Source organism: Quercus suber, unplaced genomic scaffold (genome assembly GCF_002906115.3).
Source record: "Quercus suber isolate HL8 unplaced genomic scaffold, Cork oak 2.0 scaffold_4, whole genome shotgun sequence".
NCBI classification, from domain to species: domain Eukaryota; kingdom Viridiplantae; phylum Streptophyta; class Magnoliopsida; order Fagales; family Fagaceae; genus Quercus; species Quercus suber.
In genome coordinates this window covers 579,886-605,228 of record NW_027069470.1, presented here as the reverse complement: position 1 = coordinate 605,228, position 25,343 = coordinate 579,886, and the positions used below count along the sequence as shown (strand labels likewise).

The 25,343-nt window shown below is 36.1% G+C and overlaps 4 protein-coding genes across 4 annotated transcripts; 1 reads left to right on the top strand and 3 right to left on the bottom strand.

Moving 5' to 3' along the window:
- The first annotated feature begins 738 nt into the window (after nucleotides 1-738).
- LOC112028246 (FCS-Like Zinc finger 15) lies at nucleotides 739-1,686 on the top strand. Its single transcript, XM_024060923.2, has 2 exons — nucleotides 739-1,178; nucleotides 1,311-1,686. The coding sequence occupies exons 1-2, from the start codon at nucleotides 901-903 to the stop codon at nucleotides 1,498-1,500; spliced, it is 468 nt and encodes a 155-aa protein (XP_023916691.1). The 5' UTR covers nucleotides 739-900; the 3' UTR covers nucleotides 1,501-1,686.
- A 4,262-nt stretch (nucleotides 1,687-5,948) lies between these two features.
- LOC112026495 (uncharacterized) lies at nucleotides 5,949-10,949 on the bottom strand. Its single transcript, XM_024059183.2, has 3 exons — nucleotides 10,555-10,949; nucleotides 10,259-10,364; nucleotides 5,949-6,233 (listed from the first exon to the last, which is right to left on the bottom strand). Exons 1-3 carry the CDS (start codon nucleotides 10,735-10,737, stop codon nucleotides 6,151-6,153), a joined length of 372 nt encoding a protein of 123 aa, XP_023914951.2. The 5' UTR covers nucleotides 10,738-10,949; the 3' UTR covers nucleotides 5,949-6,150.
- A 1,030-nt stretch (nucleotides 10,950-11,979) lies between these two features.
- On the bottom strand, nucleotides 11,980-13,458 carry LOC136066378 (uncharacterized). The gene is made up of 3 exons (XM_065770565.1): nucleotides 13,320-13,458; nucleotides 13,052-13,242; nucleotides 11,980-12,975 (listed from the first exon to the last, which is right to left on the bottom strand). The coding sequence occupies exons 1-3, from the start codon at nucleotides 13,330-13,332 to the stop codon at nucleotides 12,541-12,543; spliced, it is 639 nt and encodes a 212-aa protein (XP_065626637.1). The 5' UTR covers nucleotides 13,333-13,458; the 3' UTR covers nucleotides 11,980-12,540.
- Nucleotides 13,459-13,463: 5 nt separating this feature from the next.
- LOC136066375 (uncharacterized) lies at nucleotides 13,464-20,184 on the bottom strand. The gene is made up of 13 exons (XM_065770561.1): nucleotides 19,061-20,184; nucleotides 18,248-18,329; nucleotides 17,942-18,133; nucleotides 17,808-17,872; nucleotides 17,570-17,729; nucleotides 16,930-17,175; nucleotides 16,712-16,828; nucleotides 16,353-16,544; nucleotides 16,176-16,257; nucleotides 15,128-16,053; nucleotides 14,497-14,998; nucleotides 14,229-14,419; nucleotides 13,464-14,144 (listed from the first exon to the last, which is right to left on the bottom strand). Exons 1-13 carry the CDS (start codon nucleotides 20,083-20,085, stop codon nucleotides 13,710-13,712), a joined length of 4,215 nt encoding a protein of 1,404 aa, XP_065626633.1. The 5' UTR covers nucleotides 20,086-20,184; the 3' UTR covers nucleotides 13,464-13,709.
- Between the last annotated feature and the right edge of the window lie 5,159 nt (nucleotides 20,185-25,343).

Sequence of the window (25,343 nt, the reverse complement as noted above, 5' to 3'; positions counted from 1 at the left end):
CAGTACAAAAATTTAATGAATTTGCTGAAGATGCTCTTATGTACTATTTTTTACACCACTTATATTTGTTGAGTAAATTACAAGATTTTCATAAATTTATTCAAACTTGCAATTTTATTTTAAGAGAGAGAGGGAATTAAGAATATAAAAAGGAAGCAGAATCAGGGAGTGGGATTTTCATGGGGTGGCCTTCAGTTGCATCAATTAATAAAAAAGAATTCTAAAAGTTTGAGTTCCCTGCAAAGCCAGAAGCGGTAGCTCTGGTGGGTTTATTTTATCCTCAGCCAACAGACTTGTTTAAGGAACCGAGGGCTGAAGAGTACCAAAGAAAAACAGATATAATTATTCTTTGCCAAAGAAACGTACAAATTTGCTTCTCTTTCTATCTCAAAAGGAAAAAAAAAAACATCACGCAAACCATGCACGGAAAAAAGCACACACACGAGTCACGACCGTTGTGACTGGGCCAACATTTACATCTTTATCTCTCTCTCTCTCCCCCTAATAATAATGGAAAAAGAAAAAACAAATTAAGCAAATTCTAATTAGAAATTAGCACGTAAACACAAGCAGACAAAACAACCCCTAGAATCAAAAATAAATGAAAATGAAATGGAAACTGAAGCCCATATACGTGGCACTTAACCACCAAAAGGAGTCAAATCGTTCGCTACGCTAATCGTCCTTATTACTGCTCCCATAGCTGTAGGGGTCCCACACCTCCCTTCTGTTCCGTACCTCTCTCTCTCATATCGCTTCTATTTACTCAAAATTTTATCATACAAACCCTTTCCATTACTACCAAACCAAAGCTCCTCCACATAGAGAAAACACAAACACACACACACGCACACACCCACATAGAAAGAGAGAATGATATAATAATATTGTATCATAATAATGGTGGGACTTAGTGTAGTATTGGAAGCGCAAAAGAGTGGTAGCAGTAGTAGTGGTAGTAATAGCGGTGGAGGTGGTGGTGGTGGTGGTGTTAGCAAGAAGAATCATCCACAAGTAATTAACAAGACCACCATGTTGCTCAACAACAACAACAACAACAAGCTCTCTCCTTTGCAAGCTCATCACTCTAGTGGTTATTTCCCAACACCTACTTTTCTTGACCAATGCTTTCTCTGCAACCAAAAGCTCTTGCCTGGGAAAGACATCTACATGTACAAGTAAGCTAGCTACTACAAAACCCAGATCTTTGTTTTTGATTTTTTAAGGTTTTTGGAATCATGGGTTTGTTTTATTTTATGATAAAGTTTTGATCTTTAAGGTGATATGTATTGTGTGTGTGTATTGTGCAGAGGAGACAGGGCTTTTTGTAGCGTGGAGTGCAGGTGCAGGCAGATTTTAATGGACGAGGAAGAAAGTCTTCATAAAGATCACTGTTCATTGGCTGCAATGAAACCCACTTCTTCTTCTTCGTCTTCTTCCTCTAGTGCTCGTAATCATCGCAAAGGAACAAGAAACCGAGCGGGTGGGTTTGTGAACTGAGCGTGAGAAAGATGAAAATCAGACCCAAAAAAAAAAAAAAAAAAAATTGTGAATGAAAATTTGGGGGGTTTTTGGAGTTGTATTCCAGTTTTACCTTGGATAAATTTTGTAATGACGATGATATCCTCAAAGTCTTTTTGTCCTGCTACCTAGTATGAAGCCAAAAAAGGTCTCATTTTTAACTTATTAGTCCCCACTATGACTTTGAGTTTGCCATTTTTTAACTTAGTTTGATGGTGCTTTGGTTTTTGCCCATAAAAAGAAAAAAAATTCGGTGGGGAGGGGTGGGATTTGGTGAAAGTTTAAGGGCATTTGTGGTATTTGATTATTTGTTTACATGATTAGATTTTAGTATATTAATTATGGTTTTGAATTTATAAAGTTGAGTGAGTTTTTTTTTTAACCCAAGGTTTGTTGTGGGAGTTATCTTGTTCTTGGGAAAAGCACTGTTTTGGTGTTTGTTCTTTATAGCAGGATGACAATGCAAACCTAAGTGGTTTCTTGGATGCGAATTTTAGTGAAATTGTGTGTGTATATAGTGAAATGGAGAATTAGTACAACTTTCTTTTTTTTTTTTTGGCTGAATAAGAATTAGTGCTACTAGGAAACAAAACAAAATGCCATGGTCCCAATAAGAAAAATTATCGCTGTGAATCATTTGATTTGAAATGTTTTTTCCCAAACCCCTTCCCTTTTTTGTTCTTTTGCTTAATGTCTTGTTTTTTTTTTAAGTGGAATGAAATGCATTGACAAGTGACAACCAACTATATGAGCACTCATAATCTCACATGCATCACATTCTTAAAAGCATACATCACATGAGCTGGACGGGTTTCTTCTCAAAAAAAAAAAAAATGAGCTGGACGGGTTCCAAAATTAATAAGCTTTTTTTTTTTTTTTTTTGCTGAGAATAAAGCTAAATTTGTTTTTTTTGTTAAATGGCCCTGCATCTGTATAGGGCATGTTTGTCTCCTGCAATAATGATGGGAAATGATTTTGATCATCAATGTCTTGTTTATCAGTCCCCATTCTTGAATAGATATGATTTATTGGGATATGAAAATATTTTCAATGAAAACTAGTGACTATAACAATGTTGAGCAAGGAAAGGTGTGACAAATAAAGTAAAGAAATAAGAGGTTTTACATTTATTAACTTTGGATTTTGACTAGAGAGTCAATTTAGTTTTGAGAGTTTTTGATTTTAACAATTAACACCATGTACATCATGTTTGTGATGAATTGAACCTCCCCTCATTGTTTTTTATTAAAAATTTAGTAGATTTAATTATGTGTATGTGTACATGACTTAAAATCATTGATAATTTGACACCAAAAATAAATAAATAAAAAGATTATGCACAAGTCCTCTGATTAAATTCGTTAGTTTTTAATAGAAAACTCTAGTAAAAACCAGAAAGGTTTGATTTTCCACAAATCTTATGTACAGGAGATTAATTGTTCAAACCCAAAGTTGCAGGACCAAATTGAAATTCATATTAAAGTTTTAAGGGTGTTATTTATAAAATCCCCCAGAAATTCAATGAGAATAAGGCATTGAAAGGAGACAGTCGGTGAAGAATAAGCACTCTAGTGATAATTGATAAAGTTACACTCCTTTTGAAATCAGTACCATGCATTATGTATGTTGGGAACACGCCAAGTCAGTATCAATCAACAGAGCTATTTTACACCCAAAAAAGAAAGTGAATGGATTCATAGCATTTTCAGGACCCAAAAAAAAAATGCTGTTCATTGGCCCAGGCTACCATCATCCATGCAGTAGCAGAGGCTATCTTTGCACAATGCTCCCATTCCACGGGTCACGCAAATTCCATTCTTGTAATTTGGAATCAAAACATGATGCTTTGGCTGGAACATTTCCTTTACTAGAAGTAGAATCTGTTTGGCATAATTAATTTTGTCAACATATTTTTGTTACTATTCATAGGTCTTAACTGCACTTTTTAGTACTATTTATAGATCTCTTTATACTATTTCAGCTCATTTTTACATTTATTTTCAATATTTTCAGCAAAAAATTTTCAGTTCCAGCAAAATAAGCAGATTTCAAATAGACCCATAATATACTAGTATACTCTTTCACTCAATTGTAGTAGGTCTTGCTGATAAAATTTTGCAAAATTAAGTCCCTAATCATTTTTGAAAATTTGGTTTATATTTATAAAGCATCCACATGCATGGACAGTAGTTAAAAAACAAACAAACCAATGGGATTGGAGAAATTAGAACATCGATTCTTTTTATAAAGAGAATTGGATAATGCCATTAAGTTAATATCTGACTTTTCCAATTTAATAGTTCAGACTTCAAAGTACACAATAGTTAAAGCTTCAAGGGACAGTCATTTGCTTAATTGGACATATTTTAGCTCTAATGCTTCAGTGAACTGGAGCTTACACAATACAGACATATGTCTAATTTTTGCCACGTGTCCACATCATGTTAACTCCATTGCTCAATTGTACTATAGCTAAGCCTATCATGCTTGATTTATTCCATGCATCAAGTAGAACTTGCAAATATATAAATTAGAGACTATAAACAAACAAAAAATAAAATACAAAAAATGAAGAAATATCATACATGTCAGGCCAATAAATAAGAAAATGTAATAGGAGGATTTAACAAGCACGGAGTTATCAGGGTGAAAAATGAAAATCACCCACATGGCTGACTGGTAGGAAGGGTGGGCATGAAATATTGGTCCAAAGAAAAGAATATAATAATGGGGATTAGGAATTAGGACCATAGAATCTTATACTTTCCTATGTGCCCATGAAGTTATGAAAGTTGGAACTTTTTTTTTTTTTTTTGGGCTGAGTATGAAAGTTGGAACTTGGAACCCTAGAAAGAGCACCACAATGGAAAGAGAGATTGGATGTACAAATTGGAATAAATAGGGTTTGCCACTTATTTGTCCTTATGCTCTACTACAGTCCATATAACATTCCTGGAAAAAGACAGAGAGGCACTTCTTTGTCTTGCAAGATGAAATGCATTTTCAATCAATTTGAGAGGTGGAGAATGCATTCATACTGGAAATTCAAAACCTTAAAAAAAGGAAATGGAAAAGGAAAAAAGGGCATAGGAAAAGCATTCCGCTTATACCCACCAAATATTGACATTAAGCCCTTCTTTGGCAGCATTGTCAAACACTCAAACTCTAGAGTATAGAGTCTAGACTGAAACTCGGGCTTCTATTTTGATGTCACTTAGAAAACCCCACGATATGGCACAGGTTGGGCATCACATATAGCTTCCAGATGTATGAAACCTAAGGTTGGTCCAAAGATTTTCATAGCCAAAAGTGAAACACCAAAGCTTATAATGAGACTTACAACTGGTTATGTATAATTTTTTTTTACAAAATAGAATTCTATTCTAGCCTAATTTAAGTGTATATGTGTGTGAAGCTTCCTTCTGAAAACTTGAACTCCGGCCCTTACCCCTCACACCCCACAAGCATTTATACTTGTAGAGTGACTATCGCATCAAAGATGTGCAATGGTACTAGTTATGTATACTTAAATACATATATTTGTGTACAATTTCCAGCAATCCCTTTAGAGATGTGCATTTTCTCTCTCATTTCCATAAATAGCAATTATCATAACCTTTGCGGACACCTTTCAGCAAGGGGTGGGTGGGACTAGACTAGACGCCTCACCACATGATTTCTATAGAAGATCTCAAATTCCAAATCCAAACCCAATTATATATAATAATTCTAATTCAACAGCCCACTTGAATTTCAAATTGGACCAAACCTCCTTTTTTTTTTTTCTTTTTTTTTTTTTGGGTCCTGTGGGTACGTTTAAAGATTTCAAGACAGAAGCTTCTTTCCAATAGCTCTAGCAACAAAACCACAGGACCCAAAAGCATTCTTATGACCAAAAGATTGAATAGCCATAGGTAGAAGTATAACTACAAGCCTAAATATCAGGTAAATCTGGGAATACCAGAGCCGAACAAGCTAACTAGAAATCTTATAGTCTGCAATGTGGCCTCAAAAGCTCTCATCCATATACCCTTCTAGGCGGGCCTCACTGTTTTCAGTAAAGTCTAGTAACACAAAATTTCATAACTTTTATCATAAATGTGGCTTGCTGTGATTAGTGTATAATAAAAGTGATGTTAGTGATAAACTCATGAAAGTATGCTACTCTGATTATAATTTTTCACCTAAACAAATTGTGAAAAAGGTTGAAGTTCATAGCATTACTCGATAATTTGCTACAATAAATGGATACAAGTCAAGCCATTTATAACCAAATTTGAATTAACTCTAAATTGGACTAGAACAGATGACATAAATATGCTTTCAGACCCAACGTACTCACTTCAACTTCTACATGAGGCATTTGGGAGCCATTTAGCTTCCCGGGAACACCAAATTCCCCAATCCAGTCTAATAAAGCATGGGAATTAAAAGGCAAAAAGCTTGATACACCACAGCTGATATTGAAAGTTCAAAGCCAATTCAGGTGATATTAGATATACAAGTTAAGCACAAGAATGTCCTGAAAAGGTTTGCATACTAGTGATTTCAGTTAATAAATACAGATTCTAATTATAACGCCCTAATCACAGACTCTTCATTGTCGTCATCACCACATCACAATGATAGTCAACCAGATTTGAATAGCAAAACAGCTTTCTGATCCAAATAGAAATAAACAAAGTGGTTTGTTTCATGAGTCACATAAGAACCTGCACAGAAAACAAATAAATTTGTCAGCATGAGTTAATTTTAGAATAAGAATCTGTAGTTACAGCTTTGACATATATCCAACGGAATATCACCAAGGTAACACAGTAAAGTTACATTTATAGTTAATTGTTTAACCATCTTGATGTACTATGAAAAACAACATTGTCATGAAACATTAAGAATAAATAGATGCAGGTGTATTTATATAAGAGTTTATAACGGCAAGCAGATATAGAAGTGGGTGCTTTTGGAAGTCCATAACTGTCTGGAGCTGGAATGCCATCATCGCTAGGACAATAAATCAAAGCATTTTCTTATAACGTATGGCATCCCACATCCCACACATCAACAGCAGAACATTGAAAATTATGTTGCAGCTATCCTAGTAACTGTAGGCAAAAATTTAGTACGCAAACAAATATGAAGCAACTATGTCAGCCCTTGTAACAGAATTGCCCATCAAGGACCGCTGGAAAATTGCAAGGCAATTTCAAACAAGCAAGATGCCTCAAACTCCTGAAGGAGACATGACAAGCTGACAGCCTAGCTGAAACCAAAGAAGTATTGTTCCAATAAAAAATAATATAAAAAGAGAATATTTCTTTTTAAATGTGAAAGGGATTGGGGTCACCCCAGCCAGTGGTGGTTAGTCTACTCCAAATTGAGCAGTAGAATATTATCTTATTGGTTCCCCAGTTGGACCAATCTTCTTGCTTGCTCAAACTAGATGCCAAATTGGCAATAAGCAAGTAAATATGAAAGTCTGCCCAAGTAGACCCAAACAATCTGGACCTCAGATGAACATTCATAACCAGACATGACCCCATTTAAGAGGACATCCTGGCGAACCTGATCAAAGATTATATGATTCAAACAAAATATTGGTTAAATGGCATAAAGTAGCCAACCCTGACCCAGATAAATTATGTTCCCAAGATTAGTCATGATGCCACCATAGTCTTTAAAAGCTCCTAAGTAAAATCAACATATTGCTTGTGGTTTCTATATGTTATGGCATAGAAGATGAGCAGTGATAGACACCAAATTGTTTTTGAGTTAATTAGGAAACTGAATAATCTAAATCATCAATCATATTTAATGGTCAAGTATCACTTGAAACCAAAACCTTAAATTTTATATGTATTTTAGATATAAGGGCTTGGGATGGTAAAAAAAATATATGATAAATCAATATTTGAGATGTATCCCATCAATTAGATTTTTTCAATGGATACCCAAATTTATGCTTATACAAAACTGGAACTACTGAATTTAAATTCTTGCTCATAAACTACAGGTTATCTGGACTTCCCAAAAGTCACAGCAAAGGGCACATGTGCCTGGTGCCAACTGTATTCTGTATGGGCACTGCACTGCGGTAAGTCTATCAGTCCCAAATCCAATTTGTATTTTGAATTTCACTCATATACAAGCTGGAGATGGTGACCTTTTTATCTTCCAGGGGACAGAAAGCCTTGAACCCTTCTGTTAAATTACCACTTCCCCAAAAAGCTTAAGCTATTAGAAAATGGTGCCAACTGTATTCTGGATGGGCACTGCACCGCGGTAAGTCTATCAGTCCCAAACCCAATTTGTATTTTGAATTTCACTCATATACAAGCTGGAGATGGTGACCTTTTTATCTTCCAGGGGACAGAAAGCCTTGAACCCTTCTGTTAAATTACCACTTCTCCAAAAAGCTTAACCTATTAGAAAATGGTGAATTTAATCACTTAACCATAATTCTAACACTCCTCCTCACATGTAGTCCTAAACTCCCCCTTAATAAGTGGAGCTCAACACGTGGGATTTGTAACATGTTAAATGGGAGGTAGAGTAAAGCCAAGGTCAAACTCAAGATCTCCTGCTCTAATATCATATTAAATTACTCATTCTCCCAAAAGCTTGAGCTGTTAGGAAAGCTTAAGCTACCAATTCTAACACCTTCCATGTACCGCAGAAAATTGTTGTTTAGATTGATGAATAGTTGTTTTATTTCTTGTCTGGGCCTGAGCTCCATGCAAACTCTCCTTTCATAGTATTTTTTATTCATTATGACCTACACAACTACTCACTACCAGCACCCGGTATATCACTTTTCATCATGCCTAAGCAAATTGCAATGCATATTCAGAAGTATAGAATCTGTGCCGTAGGCATAACTAGAAAAATGATATACAAAGACACATAGGCAGACAACTACAAATGTATGGGCTTGGACTACAAATGTATGGGCTGCCTGTTGTGCGATAGTGCATTGCAACCCAACCAATGTATGGGCTTGGACTGCAAATTCTGACTTTCCATTACTTGCATTTTCTAGCATGCTATCAGTTGTATTTGATCAATGGCTAGTATCAATAAGGTCGAAAATATACATGTCTTTACGAAGTGTAGATATCATAGCCTAAGCCAGCTGGAGGGAAAACATAACGTCTAGCCGTTACCTCATAGAGACTACGGAACCTATCAAGGCTGGGCTGGGCTTGCCTTGTGAACAATCCAACCCAACCAATCCAAGTTGAAACCATACAGATATGAGATTAAATAGATCTCTTAAAGAAATCTGTCTATCCACTAACATGCTGAGAGTTTCTATTGCACCAAATGAATTACCAATTTAATAGGTTTATAAAGAGTCATAGCCAATTGACATAAGTTAAAATAATGATCAACCTATACTACTATCTAGCATGTTTTAGTTTTTTCCAATAAAGTAATATGGCATGAGTTTTGCTTAATCTAGAGTATAATGTAAAAGATCCCTTTCTCTCATGGTCTTCCATTCCTCTAACTTCTACAAATTCAATGGGCATACAATTCTAATTTAAGAAAGATGGTTGATGGAGCCAATTAAAAATCCCCATCCCCTCTCGTCTACCTGAACATCACCCTATCTGTTCATAATGCCAGATAACTTGAATCATTCACACTCAGTGCACTAAAAATTTTAATTGATCACATGACCTAAAATTGAAACAATTCGGTCAAGTCACAATGAATCCACAACAAAGGACATGCATTTTGGGACACATAAGAAATAAAGAAAACTAAATTAATTTCTATTTCAACCTAAGAGGCTTGAACTTGAAATCTCTAACTAGAGATCACTTGAAAGCCCTTCCAAATGCCTTAACACCATGGCTGCATTCCTTATCTCTAATATCACTCCCAAATTGTTACAGATCTCTTATTTACTTCTCCCTTCATGAAATGAGATGATCGCTATGTCCGAGCAAAAACTATTAAGTGAAGCAACTCAACATCAAGGACCTTCCAAACATCATTTGTATATTGGATTTTCAATCATGTGTTGTCAACATTTAAGGTTTCCATATCACAGAACAGAGAAAAGGGAACGACGCACATTCATGAACCAGATCAAGATCCAAACTCACTTTCCCTCATACTTTTGTTTTGTCCAAACTACAGCAACAGCAAAGTCCAGCCAATGAATTGGTATAATGCCTAACAATGAGGTAAACTGAAGATTAAATGGGTTTCGGGCTTCAACTATAGTTTACCCTAAATGAACCATTGAACTACAACTATTAAGCATTCTTTTAAGTTCTCAAACAAAGTCCAAACAGTCAGCTCAGCATTACCCTTAGTTATTGATTACACCAGAGAAACACAAAGATACAGAGCTGCGACTGCATTAACTTCTTACCTTAATTACTAAAAACCACAAAAAGAAAGTAAATAAATAACACCAATCTACCCAGAGCCCCACAAATAAGTAAAAAAATTTAAAGTCCAACTTAAAACTCAACCACTAAATATAAAACCATTAACCACATTCCTAGTATCCAATCAATAGCTTTAAAACTAGATCTATCCCATACCATCTCTCACAACACAAAATGCCCAAAAATAAATAACTAAAACCAATACAGAAACTCCAATTTCCCCAAAAAAAAAAAAAAAAAAAAACCCAAATACCATTAAATCCAAATCTGAACCCCACCCCAAAAAAAACCCAGAAAGGAAAGGTTGTGCAATATGGATTGGGAAGTGTTGTTACCAAAGTTTCTACCGACGATACAGTGCCAAGTGGAGCCATGCTTTTTATCAAACTCTTTCTTTATATGCTCTGCAACGTCTTTCTCCACACCGTGCTTCTCAAATGCCTAATCCAAAACCAAAAACAAAAATACATTCTCACATACCAATACTTCAATTTCCCACCCCCCAAAAAAAAAACACAAACCCAGATATAAAAATAATTAAAAATCACAAACCCAACTAAAAAAAAAAATTGATTTTTTTTTTTTTTTTTGGGATATAAAGTGAGATAGAAAGAGAGAAAGAGAGGCTAACGGAGATAGCGGTGTCGACGGCCTCCTTCTGCATTTCGGGGAGCATGTCGGCGCTCTTGATGATGACGCGCTTGCCAGTGGGAGGGGTGGCTGCAGCCGCCGCAGACGAGGGTTTCCGGTCATCGGAGCTCAGTGGTTTCATCGCCAGTGCTCCTTGGATGCTTCTCTTAGCGTCTTCGCTCATTTTTTTTTTCCTCTTTCTTTCTACACTCTGTATTTTTTTTTTTTAGCTCTCTCTCTCTCTCTTGCTCTGTGATATCAACTAAACTAAAACGAGAGAGAAGTAAACACTGCTGCTACTTTGCTACGAGCTTAAGCTCTTTCACTCTCTGTGTGGGGTTTGGTATTAAATGTGAGACACCGAGAAAACGAAGAGACTTACTATGTAATCTTAAATCTGAACTATAATAAGTTATTACTATAGTTTTTTTTTTTTTAATAATAATAAAAACTATACACATTAATTTATAATTTGTTTATAATAATGATTGTCGTGATTAGAGTATCATTATTTATACCTAGATTCACTACTGACTATTACACCAATTTATTATTTGGTAAAAAAAAATCAAAAAGTTAAAAGGAGAAAACAAAATTTAAAAATATAGTATGATGAGATTTAATTATTAAGATACAAACATAAAATAGATAATTAAATTTAAGAAACTTTTTTTTTTTTTTGATTTGGTCAAATTTAAGAAACTAAAAAGGGAAAGAATATAGTGCTGCTTGTGCTGATGTAATAATCTTTCAAAATTAGATTTTTTTTTTTTAATTGCAATAATAGCAACAAGAGAGTTAGCAAATTTTTCAATAATTATGTGATGTCGCTATATTTGCAATTAATAATAACCTAATTTTGAAAGATAACTACGTCCACATTCGTGGCTGTAGAGATTGTTTAAGATATGATATAACACATCAATGTAGAGACTAGAGGGATTAAAAAAAAAAAAATATGGCATATTATTAAGGGTTGCTCCAAAAAAAAAAAAAAAAAAAAAGTGTTTTAACATTATATTATAGTAAATTAAGTGGTGGAGTCAGAAAATTTTCTTAAGACCGGTAAATATATTTTTGTGTAATTTTTAAATTTATTACAAATGTAAAAAAAAATAAATAAATAATAATAATGAAAATTTTCAAAAGCTAAAAATTGCACTCCTAGCCCCGCCTATTAGTAATACAAAAAGTATTCTCAAACAAATTTAAAATGTTAAAAGACATTCATGTGAAAGCACACACCAATTGATTGAAATGAAAATTAAAAACTATTTTCATTGAAAGATCCCAATAAAAGTCCCCACCTGTTTTCAAAATGAAAGAAAAGTGTATAACATTTTTCAATTATCAGATACGCTTTTACCTTCCATGTCTTGCTGTCCAGCATATGATAATGGTTTGAAAACATCACTTTCCTAGTGCATTTTTAAAATAAGAATTGTTTATTTATTTATTATTATAATAAATTTGAAATTGTTTTGGTTATGGAAACCAAAAGGAGGTTAAACTGTACATATATCACTACCAACTCATTGGTCTCGAATATTTCATTTGAAGCATCACCTTATCCTTGTCTTCATCTCACACTTGGTGCCGAAGAGCTGTCTTCTAACTTCCACCATTTTTTTAACGATAAAAGATGAACTAGATGCTTCCAATTTGTTGTCAAATGGTTAATCATAAAATAATTCCCCAGCTATAAACATATAAAATTGCTCATCTGGAAATTGCACACGAGTTATAAACAAAGATAACTCTTCAAAATCAAATTGCTGTACAAGCAGAGTCACGGACTCTGGAGTCTGGAATGACAGACAATCACTATTTCTTTTTTTTTTTCCCCCACTTTTCTTTTTTTACCATTTCTCATTCACAATTGTGCCATAGCTTAAACTCATGTCAATAAGGAGCACCAAATTTAATATATACAACTACTCTCAATTCCCTCCATATGATATTAATCTGCTTAATTTGTTCAAAACTTCTATGTTTCATCATCAGAGTCCTGCACTACTCTCCCCCTCTTCACCCTTTTGGCATTGGGAAGAGCATCACCATCTTCACCATCAGAGCCAGAATCCTTTGCAGCCAAAGGACTACAAGAGTTGGGTGATAATATTTTCTCTGATCCATTTCCTTCATTGTCTTCAGAATCCTCACATGATTCGTTTTCAACTGCAGTGGGATCATTATGGTTTGGAACATCTTCTTCCCTGGTCATTTCGTTGGGGTCCACAATTTTGAAATCCCGAGAAGTGCTACGTTTCGCATGCCTCAATAAATTGACTTTGCTCACCTTGCTAAGCTGGATGAGATACTTTTCATAATCTTCTATCTGAAAGATCAGGTCCGGTATGCATCTGTTCTCCCTCTTAATTTTTTTGATGATCCCTTTACTAATAGCATTTTCTTGTTGTTTCTGAAAGTAGAATGGAACCCATTAAGAACCAAAATGTCACCAGCAAATAAACTTTCCAAAGGATCCAGAGCCATACCTTTTGCACCAGCATCACAAAGTTATACAGAGGAACCGTGAGCTGCTTGCAAGTTAGTTCCACAAGCTTCTCAAATTTGAGGCTAGGAAGAAGCTGCTTGCAACCTTTAGGAGCAATCCTCAGCTTTGACATCTGAGCTAAATGTTTATAGAACTTAGCAGCCAGTCTTAGCAAATGCTCTGCTTGAGGTTCTGCATACGATAGCAAAATGCATAAATTTAGAGTAAAAAAGATTGGATTGCTTTTTCAGCTCAAACTGCATACCTACCTTTGAGGCTCATCAGAACAAAGAAAGATAATACTTTCACCACTGCCTCAGCCCTTGTGTAAAGATTTTCCTCAAATGCCAATCCAGGAGCATGTTCTCCACTTTTACTAAGGTTAATACTTCTTTGAGTGACTAAAGAGAAAATTATAAACAAAGATAACTCTTCAAAATCAAATTGCTGTACAAGCAGAGTCACGGACTCTGGAGTCTGGAATGACAGACAATCACTATTTCTTTTTTTTTTTCCCCCACTTTTCTTTTTTTACCATTTCTCATTCACAATTGTGCCATAGCTTAAACTCATGTCAACAAGGAGCACCAAATTTAATATATACAACTACTCTCAATTCCCTCCATATGATATTAATCTGCTTAATTTGTTCAAAACTTCTATGTTTCATCATCAGAGTCCTGCACTACTCTCCCCCTCTTCACCCTTTTGGCATTGGGAAGAGCATCACCATCTTCACCATCAGAGCCAGAATCCTTTGCAGCCAAAGGACTACAAGAGTTGGGTGATAATATTTTCTCTGATCCATTTCCTTCATTGTCTTCAGAATCCTCACATGATTCGTTTTCAACTGCAGTGGGATCATTATGGTTTGGAACATCTTCTTCCCTGGTCATTTCGTTGGGGTCCACAATTTTGAAATCCCGAGAAGTGCTACGTTTCGCATGCCTCAATAAATTGACTTTGCTCACCTTGCTAAGCTGGATGAGATACTTTTCATAATCTTCTATCTGAAAGATCAGGTCCGGTATGCATCTGTTCTCCCTCTTAATTTTTTTGATGATCCCTTTACTAATAGCATTTTCTTGTTGTTTCTGAAAGTAGAATGGAACCCATTAATAACCAAAACCTTCAAATGTCACCAGCAAATAAACTTTCCAAAGGATCCAGAGCCATACCTTTTGCACCAGCATCACAAAGTTATACAGAGGAACCGTGAGCTGCTTGCAAGTTAGTTCCACAAGCTTCTCAAATTTGAGGCTAGGAAGAAGCTGCTTGCAACCTTTAGGAGCAATCCTCAGCTTTGACATCTGAGCTAAATGTTTATAGAACTTAGCAGCCAGTCTTAGCAAATGCTCTGCTTGAGGTTCTGCATACGATAGCAAAATGCATAAATTTAGAGTAAAAAAGATTGGATTGCTTTTTCAGCTCAAACTGCATACCTACCTTTGAGGCTCATCAGAACAAAGAAAGATAATACTTTCACCACTGCCTCAGCCCTTGTGTAAAGATTTTCCTCAAATGCCAATCCAGGAGCATGTTCTCCACTTTTACTAAGGTTAATACTTCTTTGAGTGACTAAAGAGAAAATCTTCAGTTTTTTTGTGGTCCAATCCATATCAACAAGAATTGCTTCAATCAATTGCAGAATACAAGAATTTATTGCAGCACTTGTTGAATGGTTTATCACAGGGTATGATTCAGACATCTCTATTGGGTCAATCGTCTCTGATCCAGTGACTTTTAACAGCTCTGAGGCCATGTCTTGAGCCACAATTAAATCATTTGGAGGCAAGCTTAAAGAAAGGGCAACCGTAACAATGCCTTTCACTACTTTGGAATTCATTATGTGATTGCGTTTGCCGACACGAACAGCCCAAGCACCATGAATGTTCTTCCACTTATATGGCAATTTGTTCCCAATCATCAATATCATATAACAGATAATCTGAGAACAATGTAACGTTTTAAATGAATTTGTGCTCCTTATAAATAGACATACTAGCAAGGCAGCAAACCACTAAAAGTATATTAAAACAATGCATAATTGAAAAGAGGAAGGTAAGAGTGCATTTACCTCAACTTCACCAAAATATGAAAGTGCAAGACATTCAGAGAACAACGGCATCAAGATTTTCCTAATAAATAATTCTTTGCTTCTTATCTGTTGATCATCAATCCTAGTGGCTGCTTCACAATCATCATCTGAACCACGGCACTCAAGAGGGGAAACTGACACCATCTCTTCAAGCAAACCAGACAGGTTTGGGCTCCATAAACTAACCATTATCAGTTCCTTAATGCAGATTAAGGCTAGATGGAGATTCTCCCTTCGATCTTCATCATTTTTTTCCCCCTTAGCTTCTTTTTTCTTTTGATCTGTCACAAACTTTGGCACAGACTTGAGCAAAAAAATCAATTTCAGCAATTGTGGCCCAAGCATCTTAATGTCCCCATAGATCAAAGTCTTCAATGAATTTTCAGTTCCGGTAACAGATAAGGACTTCAAATGACGAAGAAAGGCATTTAAGGCAAAAGAAATAATCTTAGAGCAGCATTTTGATGAATTGCCCATGGACAACTGGCTACGATTCTGGGAAGCTCCAACAGTGTTAGAACAATCAGTATTGTATAGTTTTAGTGCTGTTTGCAATAGCTGATAGATGCTTGAAGTTGCCAAAAATGGAATTCGTCCTTGGGTGAATTTTATGTGGCCTGAATCTATATTGTTGGGTATATCTTGAGTAGCAGTTCGTAGATTCCCTCTTCTGATGCCATTATTTTGTCTTGATGTACATGTATCCTTATCCAATGAATCATGAAGGTCAACAAACTCAGTAATCTCCTTTTCAAGATCCACCTTCTTTATATCCGTTGCTTTCTCTAACTCAGTAGCAATAGCATTCAACAACACTTCAATTATTCCTGATAAAATTAAAGCACATGTACTTTTCTCTTCTTCAAGAGGTTTAGAGCCTGCATCCTGAGCTTGACCAAGAATGCCTGATCTGACATTTAACGATAGAAACTAATAAGAAGCCATGGATCTGTTTTAAAATCCTTGCAAGAAGCTATGTCCAGAAAAAGACATGCTGTAAACTGTATCAAGTAAAAACCCTACAGACCTTCCAGATTTTGGTTTCTTAGAAACTTTCGAATCTTCAAGAAGGCACTGGAGAATGACTCACCAGACAAATTCCTTCCTACCTGCAGTAGTTCCATTAAAATAATGAACATTAAATTCAGTTGTAATCATTGCTTATGTGAACAGTTTTGTTTACATTTGATAGTGATTACAATACCTCATTCTCTTGCGAAAGAGAGAAGCCCAAATTTGCCCATGAAGAATCAGAAACTCTATCAGTTTGGCCATGTGACTGAAGAATGAGAATCCAAGAGACACAAGATAGGAGACAATCTAGAGGCTCTTCGATTAAGACCTTGCCGCACTCTACTCTAACACAATTTCTAATTTCAAGTTGAACTTCGGCATCCTGCTAACATTGTTTTTAATGCTAAGTGTGGAACTCAATTACATACGCAGAGTAACTGATATGAAAGATGCATGGGTAACATTATTTGCACTTTCCTTCCATAAAAGTTGAATATGATTACCAGTAAGTATATCAAAGAAAGATAACATGAGCCAATGAATAATTACCTCCCTGAAATAACGAAGGAAGTGCGGCAACAAAAAATCAAAGATAGCACCTGCACTTGAGGGGTCCATTAAGATTACCCTCACAAGCCCATGATACATCACTTCTTTGACTTTTGCCTGTACGCAACCATCTGATAGCAATGAGAAACAGGTTCCAGGGAAAAAGAAAAGAATAAATCACCATTTAAGAAGGGAAAGTATGAAAAAGCATAAACAACCTGCTGATAAAGACATCTCTGCAGCAAACCACTCAGCTCTTGAAAGAGACCTTCCCCCGGGCCACAGGGTATCTCAGCTTGCTGGCTGGAACTGGCTTGGCTAGAAGACTCTTGAAAAGAAAATGGACCATCTCTCTTAGATTGTTTTTCTGCCAAAATAAGATCAATAATGCTAGTAGTTGCTGCAATACGAACTGTATCTTCTCGTCTAAACATCGCCTTACGCAGTACCAGAATGGTGTAATCCTGCATCATTGAATACAAGTATACAAGAATGCTTTATACATTAAGAGGATTAAACATAATTTCTTATTCAAGCACTGTTTCCAAAGGATCGTACTTCATTGGATAGAAAGCCCAATACAATAGTGTGGTTGAACTTCAAGAAAATTTATACATGGTGGCATGCTTAACACACACAAATGATCCCGATATAGAAAAAAAGGGAACATGGGAATCTTATAATGACTTGGTTTTCAAATCTATTTGTGAGAATGCATAGTAAAGGCATTTGTTTTCACTGAGCTAAAACATGTCAATGTTTTCATGCTCTTTTCAATACATATAAGGACTTCGGACTTCCCATCACAAGAATAACCACGTCCTTTTTTATAATAGTTATAAACTACAAAGAAAATACCTGAAGATCACGGCTGAACTTGATGAGAGGCAATAGAGCAGTGACAAGATAAGCAGCAACATTGCCATGCATGAAAGTGAAATAATCCAACAATTCCTTCAAACGGGAAACATGTTCCAACATGGGATAAGGATAAGTCTGAATAAGATTACTGAGAAGCCTGCATAAAAAAATTACGATCATGCCACTGTTTATCACTCATCAAACCAAGAGTTAACATTAATTTAATTGCAGTTACCTTATAATTGGCATGCTCTGTTCAGGCTTCAAAGAGAGTATGCGAAATTTGCATTGCTCAATTATCTGCTTTACATTCACTAAATCAACTACTATTATCATAAATCAAAGCAACATTATTCTAGTTGTATCTACCTCATTTCTTGCCATATCATGGACCTCAAATAGAACTTTCAGCATCTGAATACCAAGGTCCTCAATGCCCAATAGACCGCTAGAATTCCACAGCTCTTTACTGCTTCTCTCTTCTACTGACTCTAGCAATACAAAACCAAACTGCACAATGCTGGGCACAATATGCTCTCTTCCATAGCTGCTCTCATTTACCTAAACTTCAGCAGAAGAGTAAATAGTTTATAGTTAAAGCATATTTTATTTAAATTGTATCATTGTTAAGACACAGTTTTGCAAATTAATTGACATAATAGGAGAGGAAAGTACAGCTCTTAACACAGCCTTCTCTACTAATTTGACATTCTCCAGATATTCTTCCTTCAAATCATCTGAAAGCCACTTACAGTCTCTGTAAAGCATTCACAAACAAGTTACTGAGAAATAATAAGAAATAAAATCTTACATGCTATGAAATTTAACTACTTCCTGCTTAATTATGTTTCACAAAAAAAACGATGGTGGCGTTTGCACATCAGCCCAGATTGTTTTAGATAGTATTAAGTGAATGTGAATTATCTACTGCACCATACAGAGATGTCTATCATAATATGTTGTGACCATCATTCCTTTACATAAGTGAAACATACAACCACCAAAGAACTAGTCCTTAAATCCCACCTAATTTCCAATACACATGCCCCAACTAATTTCCAGCTTATTTGGTAAATATTTCCACCTGATTGCCGATGTTTGGTATACTATATTTGACACTTATTTGGTTTACTTTTTTACTGAAATGTTCACTTGGAATGAACATGCATTTAGAAGAACAATGTGAAAAGTCAATTATAAGCAAAATAAACATATCTGTAAAATTTAATTCAACAAATTTACAGTTGCCTTGATAACAACAAATGGATTTTTTACAAATAACTATCCAAACCACATTTAACTTTTTTCAAAATTCATGTATAACATTTAGGAAGGAGTAAGCTTCAATGGGGCACCCCAGACATTCATCAAAGACCAATACACCCGATACCACTAATTCATAGATAGGTAATTATATATGCTTTAATGACCTCAATTTCAAAAGCGAACTAAACTAATAGAAACTTGTTAGAGACCTTTGACCCTTACTTGGCAAACTTATAATCACGATATGCAGTAAGCACTGCCGTCTTCAAAATCCCTAATGAACTCTCACTGAACCTCCGAACCCTTGCGACTGACAACAAAATGGCTACCGTGAAATGATTAAAAGCTCGAAAATCTGACCTCACAAGCCCCATTACCTCCTGCCCCAAAGACAAGTCCTGCTTCACTGCGAAATTCACATGGAGCAACACTGTCCCTTCAACTTGCCTAAATATGGAGCTCATCTTTGACCCCATTTTCGACCCAAAAAACATCACAATCCCTTCAATCACCTCTCTCTTGCTAAACCCTTTTGACGCGGCCGACAAGACCAATAACTGGTACACAAGCGAAGGCAAGTCCTGCAAGTCCACCCGCTTCATCCCAACAAACACTTTGTCCAAAAACTCTCTCCTCCTCACCTTATCAAGAAATGCAAACTCCCCCACAATCGAAACCATCTTCATCAACAACTCCTTCGGCCAATTACATTCAAGCATTTTATCAAACACCTGGTGTGCATAATCCCCACCTGAATCAAAAACCAAGTTCAAACAACTTGGGAGAAGATCGAGGATCTGGGTATCCTCGGAATCATCAATTTGAGGCAAATAGGAGAGAATGGAATCGATAACTGCTTCGAGAGAAGTAACGGGTATGTGGTGGAGGAGGGAGACAAAGAATTGTATGGTTTTGAGGGAGTTGGAGTCGTGGGGAATGAGAAGGGAAGCGAAGAGGTGAGTGTAGGAGGAGAGGAGAGAGGAGAGGAGGGAAGAGAGGGAAGGAGTGTGAGGGGAAAGGGAAATGAGGGAGAGGAGGGAAAGAGTGTAGTCGGAGACGGCGAGAGAAGGAGAGGGAGAAGAGGCGCGAGCGTGGAGGAAGGAAAGGAGTTTGGGGTGAGAGTCAAGGGAGAGTAAATAGGAGGGAAGGGGTGTTTGTGTCTGTGTTTGGGCATGGTGGTGCTGGGAAGCTAGGCGTATTATATCTGTGTCGCTTAGCGGAGCTGTAGTTGTGGCGGCGGTGACCATGGTGGTGGTGGTGGTGGCGACGGAGATGGGTTTGTGAAATACGACAGCTTTTTGTATTTGTGATTTGTGAAAAGGCTGGGCGGGGAGTTGAGGAGTTTGGTTTTGGCCTTGGGGGGCTTTGTATTTTGCGCGGGATCTGCAAATTAAATGCTACTTTTTTCTTTTCTTTTTTGGGTAAATTACTGTATTTATTTAATTATTTCAAAAAAAAAAATGCTACTGTATTTATTTAATTATTTCTTGAATTTTATTTTTTGATAGGAGTGGAGTGGAGGATAATTACGTCACTTTGATATGTGATTTTTTAGGGGATTTTTTAAAATTTCTAATGGTAATGTTTACAACATTTTCTCAATATTTTTATCAAAGAGGCTCTCATTTTCTTGCATTTTATGAAGTTGAAAGATAGACAAAAAAGTGTAGGGACATCTCCAACTTTTATTACATTATCTTGCACTTTCTGGACAACCAAACACAATAACACAAAGATAATCTTAGTGAATTCAAATACCGATCCAACTACACTATATGATGCTTTCTAAACGATTGATTTTAAAACAAATAATACAATTATACAAACACATAAAATGAAATAGTTTTCACAATACACCAATTTATAAATTCCAAATCAAACCTAAAGTACTTTAGAGAATTGCAACATTATTGCAAATTTCAAGTAATAAGATCTTAGATTCACAATAGAATTTCCATATATAAAGCCTTGATGAAAACAAATAAAATTTCTCTTCAAACTAGTTTGGAAAGAAACCCTTTAAACTCCTTATATATCATTATACTGGGTGTATATTTTGAAAATTTAACTATTAGATTTAATGTTCTTACTATATACTTTATATTTGCAAAATTTTAAAAATATCAAAGATAAATTGCTATATCATCAAATAAATATTAATATTTAAAATTGTGTACAAAAAATAATTTTATTGATCAAATAGTAAATTGGTGAGTGTAGGAGGAGAGGAGAGAGGAGAGGAGGGAAGAGAGGGAAGGAGTGTGAGGGGAAAGGGAAATGAGGGAGAGGAGGGAAAGAGTGTAGTCGGAGACGGCGAGAGAAGGAGAGGGAGAAGAGGCGCGAGCGTGGAGGAAGGAAAGGAGTTTGGGGTGAGAGTCAAGGGAGAGTAAATAGGAGGGAAGGGGTGTTTGTGTCTGTGTTTGGGCATGGTGGTGCTGGGAAGCTAGGCGTATTATATCTGTGTCGCTTAGCGGAGCTGTAGTTGTGGCGGCGGTGACCATGGTGGTGGTGGTGGTGGCGGCGGAGATGGGTTTGTGAAATACGACAGCTTTTTGTATTTGTGATTTGTGAAAAGGCTGGGCGGGGAGTTGAGGAGTTTGGTTTTGGCCTTGGGGGGCTTTGTATTTTGCGCGGGATCTGCAAATTAAATGCTACTTTTTTCTTTTCTTTTTTGGGTAAATTACTGTGTTTATTTAATTATTTCAAAAAAAAATGCTACTGTATTTATTTAATTATTTCTTGAATTTTATTTTTTGATAGGAGTGGAGTGGAGGATAATTACGTCACTTTGATATGTGATTTTTTAGGGGATTTTTTTAAATTTTTAATGATTATGTTTACAACATTTTCTCAATATTTTTACCAAAGAGACTCTCATTTTCTTGCATTTTATGAAGTTGAAAGATAGACAAAAAAATGTAGGGACATCTCCAACTTTTATTACATTATCTTGCACTTTCTGGACAACTAAAGACAATAACACAAAGATAATCTTAGTGAATTCAAACACCGATCCAACTACATTATATGATGCTTTCTAAACGATTGATTTTAAAACAAATAATACAATTATACAAACCCATAAAATGAAATAGTTTTCACAATACACCAATTTATAAATTCCAAATCAAACCTAAAGTACTTTAGAGAATTGCAACATTATTGCAAATTTCAAGTAATAAGATCTTAGATTCACAATAGAATTTCCATATATAAAGCCTTGATGAAAACAAATAAAATTTCTCTTCAAACTAGTTTGGAAAGAAACCCTTTAAACTCCTTATATATCATTATACTGGGTGTATATTTTGAAAATTTAACTATTAGATTTAATGTTCTTACTATATACTTTATATTTGCAAAATTTTAAAAATATCAAAGATAAATTGCTATATCATCAAATAAATATTAATATTTAAAATTGTGTACAAAAAATAATTTTATTGATCAAATAGTAAATGTAGGGACCCAATTTGGCTTGACCCTGAATACGAATGGGTTTTCAGCCCAACCAACCCAAACAATAAATTTATAGAGAGTGGATTGAAAGGTTTAGGTGCTGGCCCTCGATCACCATGCACGAACTTTTCTTATAAAAAATGCTAAGAGTGCATTTACAGATGGGGGACGCTCCTCGGCCCGTGGCCGAGGAGGCCTTATTCTTCTCTCTCTTTCCCCCCCCCTTTTTACTTTACTAGCTTTTCTTTTATAGTTTTTCTCTTCCTATCCCCTTCTTCCATCTGTTGATCATCTATTTGCCTTTTCTTCTGGTCGTCCGTCCCATCAGAGGCCTTATCGGTACTCAAGTGGTTCACTCTGATCAACGTTATCCTGCCAAGGGGTTACCTCCCCATTAATGCGGCCAGGGGGGTTAGTTGAATGCATTAAATGTGAGAGTGACAGCTTACTTTGGGGTTAGTCTCTCCCCAAAATTACCTTCGTCAGGCCGAGGATAAGGTGGTCCTCGGTGTGGATTGGGAAGGAAAGGCTTTCCCTCACCTTGGCCCTGAATAGCCTGTGTCAGAGGCCTTATCGGTACTCAAGTGGTTCACTCTGATCAACGTTATCCTGCCAAGGGGTTACCTCCCCATTAATGCGGTCAGGGGGGTTAGTTGAATGCATTAAATGTGAGAGTGACAGCTTACTTTGGGGTTAGTCTCTCCCCAAAATCACCTTCGTCAGGCCGAGGATAAGGTGGTCCTCTGTGTGGATTGGGAAGGAAAGACTTTCCCTCACCTTGGCCCTGAATAGCCTGTGCTCCTCGGCCTGGGCCTTGGGCCTGCTACATGATGGGCCGAGGCTATCAGGCCCATGGGCCCCACAATATATATATATTGTAAAAACACTGTCAACTTTTGTGCCCAATAAAAATATAATAGGAGAGAAACAAAATGGATGCCTTAACATCATCATATACTTCATGGTTCAATTTAGAATTAATACTAGATTTAGTGGGTATAAAATACATTTTAGCTTTTTTTTTTTTTTGGTTTAATGTGCTTGGTCGATAATAAGTGCAATTACAAAACCTTATTTCATATAAATATTTTTATCCAAGAGAAAATACTATTAAACACCCTATTACACACTCTTATACATGAACATTTCAAGTTTGTAATAGGGTGTGTATAATAAACAATAAACACTACCCTTTTATCCAATGTTAATCTTTTGAACAATTATTCATAGGAGAGAGAGAGAGGTCAATCTAGAACTCAATCTACATCACCTCAAACCCTTTAGCTAAAAAATGGTTATGGAAAGTGTTACAACGTCTGAAATCATGCTTTGGCAGGCAGTCATAGAATAGAACCATTTTGTTATCATTGTGGGTGGATCATGTACATGATAGTAGGAAGGGGAAGCACACCTAGTACTAGCATGACTTATGGCACCCAAAGCCAAAAGGCCCTCCATGGTTGCATTATAATTCAAGGGTACCGGTACAATTAAATGCTATATATAGGTACAAAATTTTATTAGGTAATCAGGAATATCTCATGGCATCTGCCTCCAACAAGGTCCATCAATTGGGATATGCAAAGGGCTGTAGTATAAGTCATTTTTCCCCAGAACTAAGTAGGATAGTATTATGACAGACTATATATATATATATATATATTTTTTTTGAGAAACTTGACAGACTATAATTAGATTCAACTGGCTAAGTTAAAAAAGGTCAATAAAAACATATCTATATTATATATTCTTGTTTTGATTCTAAGCAGGAATTGTAAACGGATACATACAGATCAAATCTTTTGATGATTAGATAAATTTGCAAGTAATAGCTTAAGAAAACTCCACAAAAAACAGAAAAGGGAGGAAAAAATGTATTCCTGATGATCTGAACTCTACATTCTACAACACATTGTCTTTATAATCTTTACCTCATAGAATGGCACACCGGCCGATTCTCACTTCTCTAATGGAGTTCCCCCTCCACTTTCTCTAGATGTTCTCTGAGCTTATGAATTTCATCATTTGATTTCATTTGAGTTAAATGTGCTAGCTCTTCAGGCCTCAGACGTGTAACTTGCTCTTCTACCAACTGTTGCTCAAGCCTAGTAGTTGTCTCTCTAAGCTTTGTCTTGACCTACAAAACAGTGCATCATTCATTACTAGACAAATTAAAGTAACAATCCAAAAGTAATTTTCTTCGCAAAGCAAGATTTGAACCTGAAAATTAAACACACTACCACAAGCCCACCCACCTTACAGCTTACACTAACCATTTTCCACCTAAATCAAGGTCTTGTGATGTACATAAGCTGTGCACAATAGTTTGCTAAATGGTTTTGAACCTTAGGGTCCGTTTGTTTTGACTTCAAACCAATTTTGGAAATGCTTTTCCGTAAAAGTGTGTGTTTAGTAAAATTGGGTCAAACTGAAAATATTTTCGGCGTTGACCGTAAAATAAGGCGTACAGGCGTCAAAGCATTTCTGTTTTTATTTTACCTTCAAATCACTTCCGGGAAGAGAGAAAGAGAGAGAGAAAGAAGGACAAGACGCGCAAAGAGAGAAAGAGAGAGACAAAGGACTTAGACGCGCAAACACAAAGAGAGAGAGAGAGATCGCGCCGGAAAATCAGATCGTCGTCCTCGTCCCCTCCACGCGACGGTGAGATCGCGCCACGAACCCACGAACCAATCGACCCATCCCTCATCCTCACCGACCCATCCCACTCTGCTGACCCACCCTTAAGTGGATCTGTCCATCGGCAAGTCGCACCGCGTTGATTGCACCGCGACCCATCCCACCCTTGATGTTTTTTTTTTCTTTGGTTTTGTTTCTTTTGTGTTTGTGGACTGAGAAATGATATTATATATTTGTTTAGAAGCTGAGAAAATGTGAGCAACAAGTAAAAAATGTGTTTTCTATAGAATTTTCAAGAATACAGCCAAACACCGGAAAATATTTTTCAAAGCATTTTTTAAAATGCAACCAAACACTTGAAAATATTTTCCTTTCTCGAAAATAGTATTTCTAGAAAATATTTTACATG

Bases quoted from the DNA above. Each gene is read 5' to 3' on its own strand.
- LOC112028246 (XM_024060923.2), top strand. From the start codon at position 901: ATGGTGGGACTTAGTGTAGTATTGGAAGCGCAAAAGAGTGGTAGCAGT. The intron at 1,179-1,310 runs GTAAGCTAGCTA...TGTATTGTGCAG, and splicing joins AAAGACATCTACATGTACAA to AGGAGACAGGGCTTTTTGTA.
- LOC112026495 (XM_024059183.2), bottom strand. From the start codon at position 10,737: ATGAGCGAAGACGCTAAGAGAAGCATCCAAGGAGCACTGGCGATGAAA. The intron at 10,365-10,554 runs GTTAGCCTCTCT...GTTTTGGATTAG, and splicing joins CCGTCGACACCGCTATCTCC to GCATTTGAGAAGCACGGTGT. The intron at 6,234-10,258 runs GTAACAACACTT...TTTTCTGTGCAG, and splicing joins TATCGTCGGTAGAAACTTTG to GTTCTTATGTGACTCATGAA.
- LOC136066378 (XM_065770565.1), bottom strand. The intron at 12,976-13,051 runs GTATGGCTCTGG...TTCTACTTTCAG, and splicing joins TTGTGATGCTGGTGCAAAAG to AAACAACAAGAAAATGCTAT.
- LOC136066375 (XM_065770561.1), bottom strand. From the start codon at position 20,085: ATGGTCACCGCCGCCACAACTACAGCTCCGCTAAGCGACACAGATATA. The intron at 17,730-17,807 runs GTAACTGCAATT...TTTTTTATGCAG, and splicing joins CAGAGCATGCCAATTATAAG to GCTTCTCAGTAATCTTATTC. The intron at 16,545-16,711 runs GTAATTATTCAT...CAATGTTAGCAG, and splicing joins TCCTTCGTTATTTCAGGGAG to GATGCCGAAGTTCAACTTGA.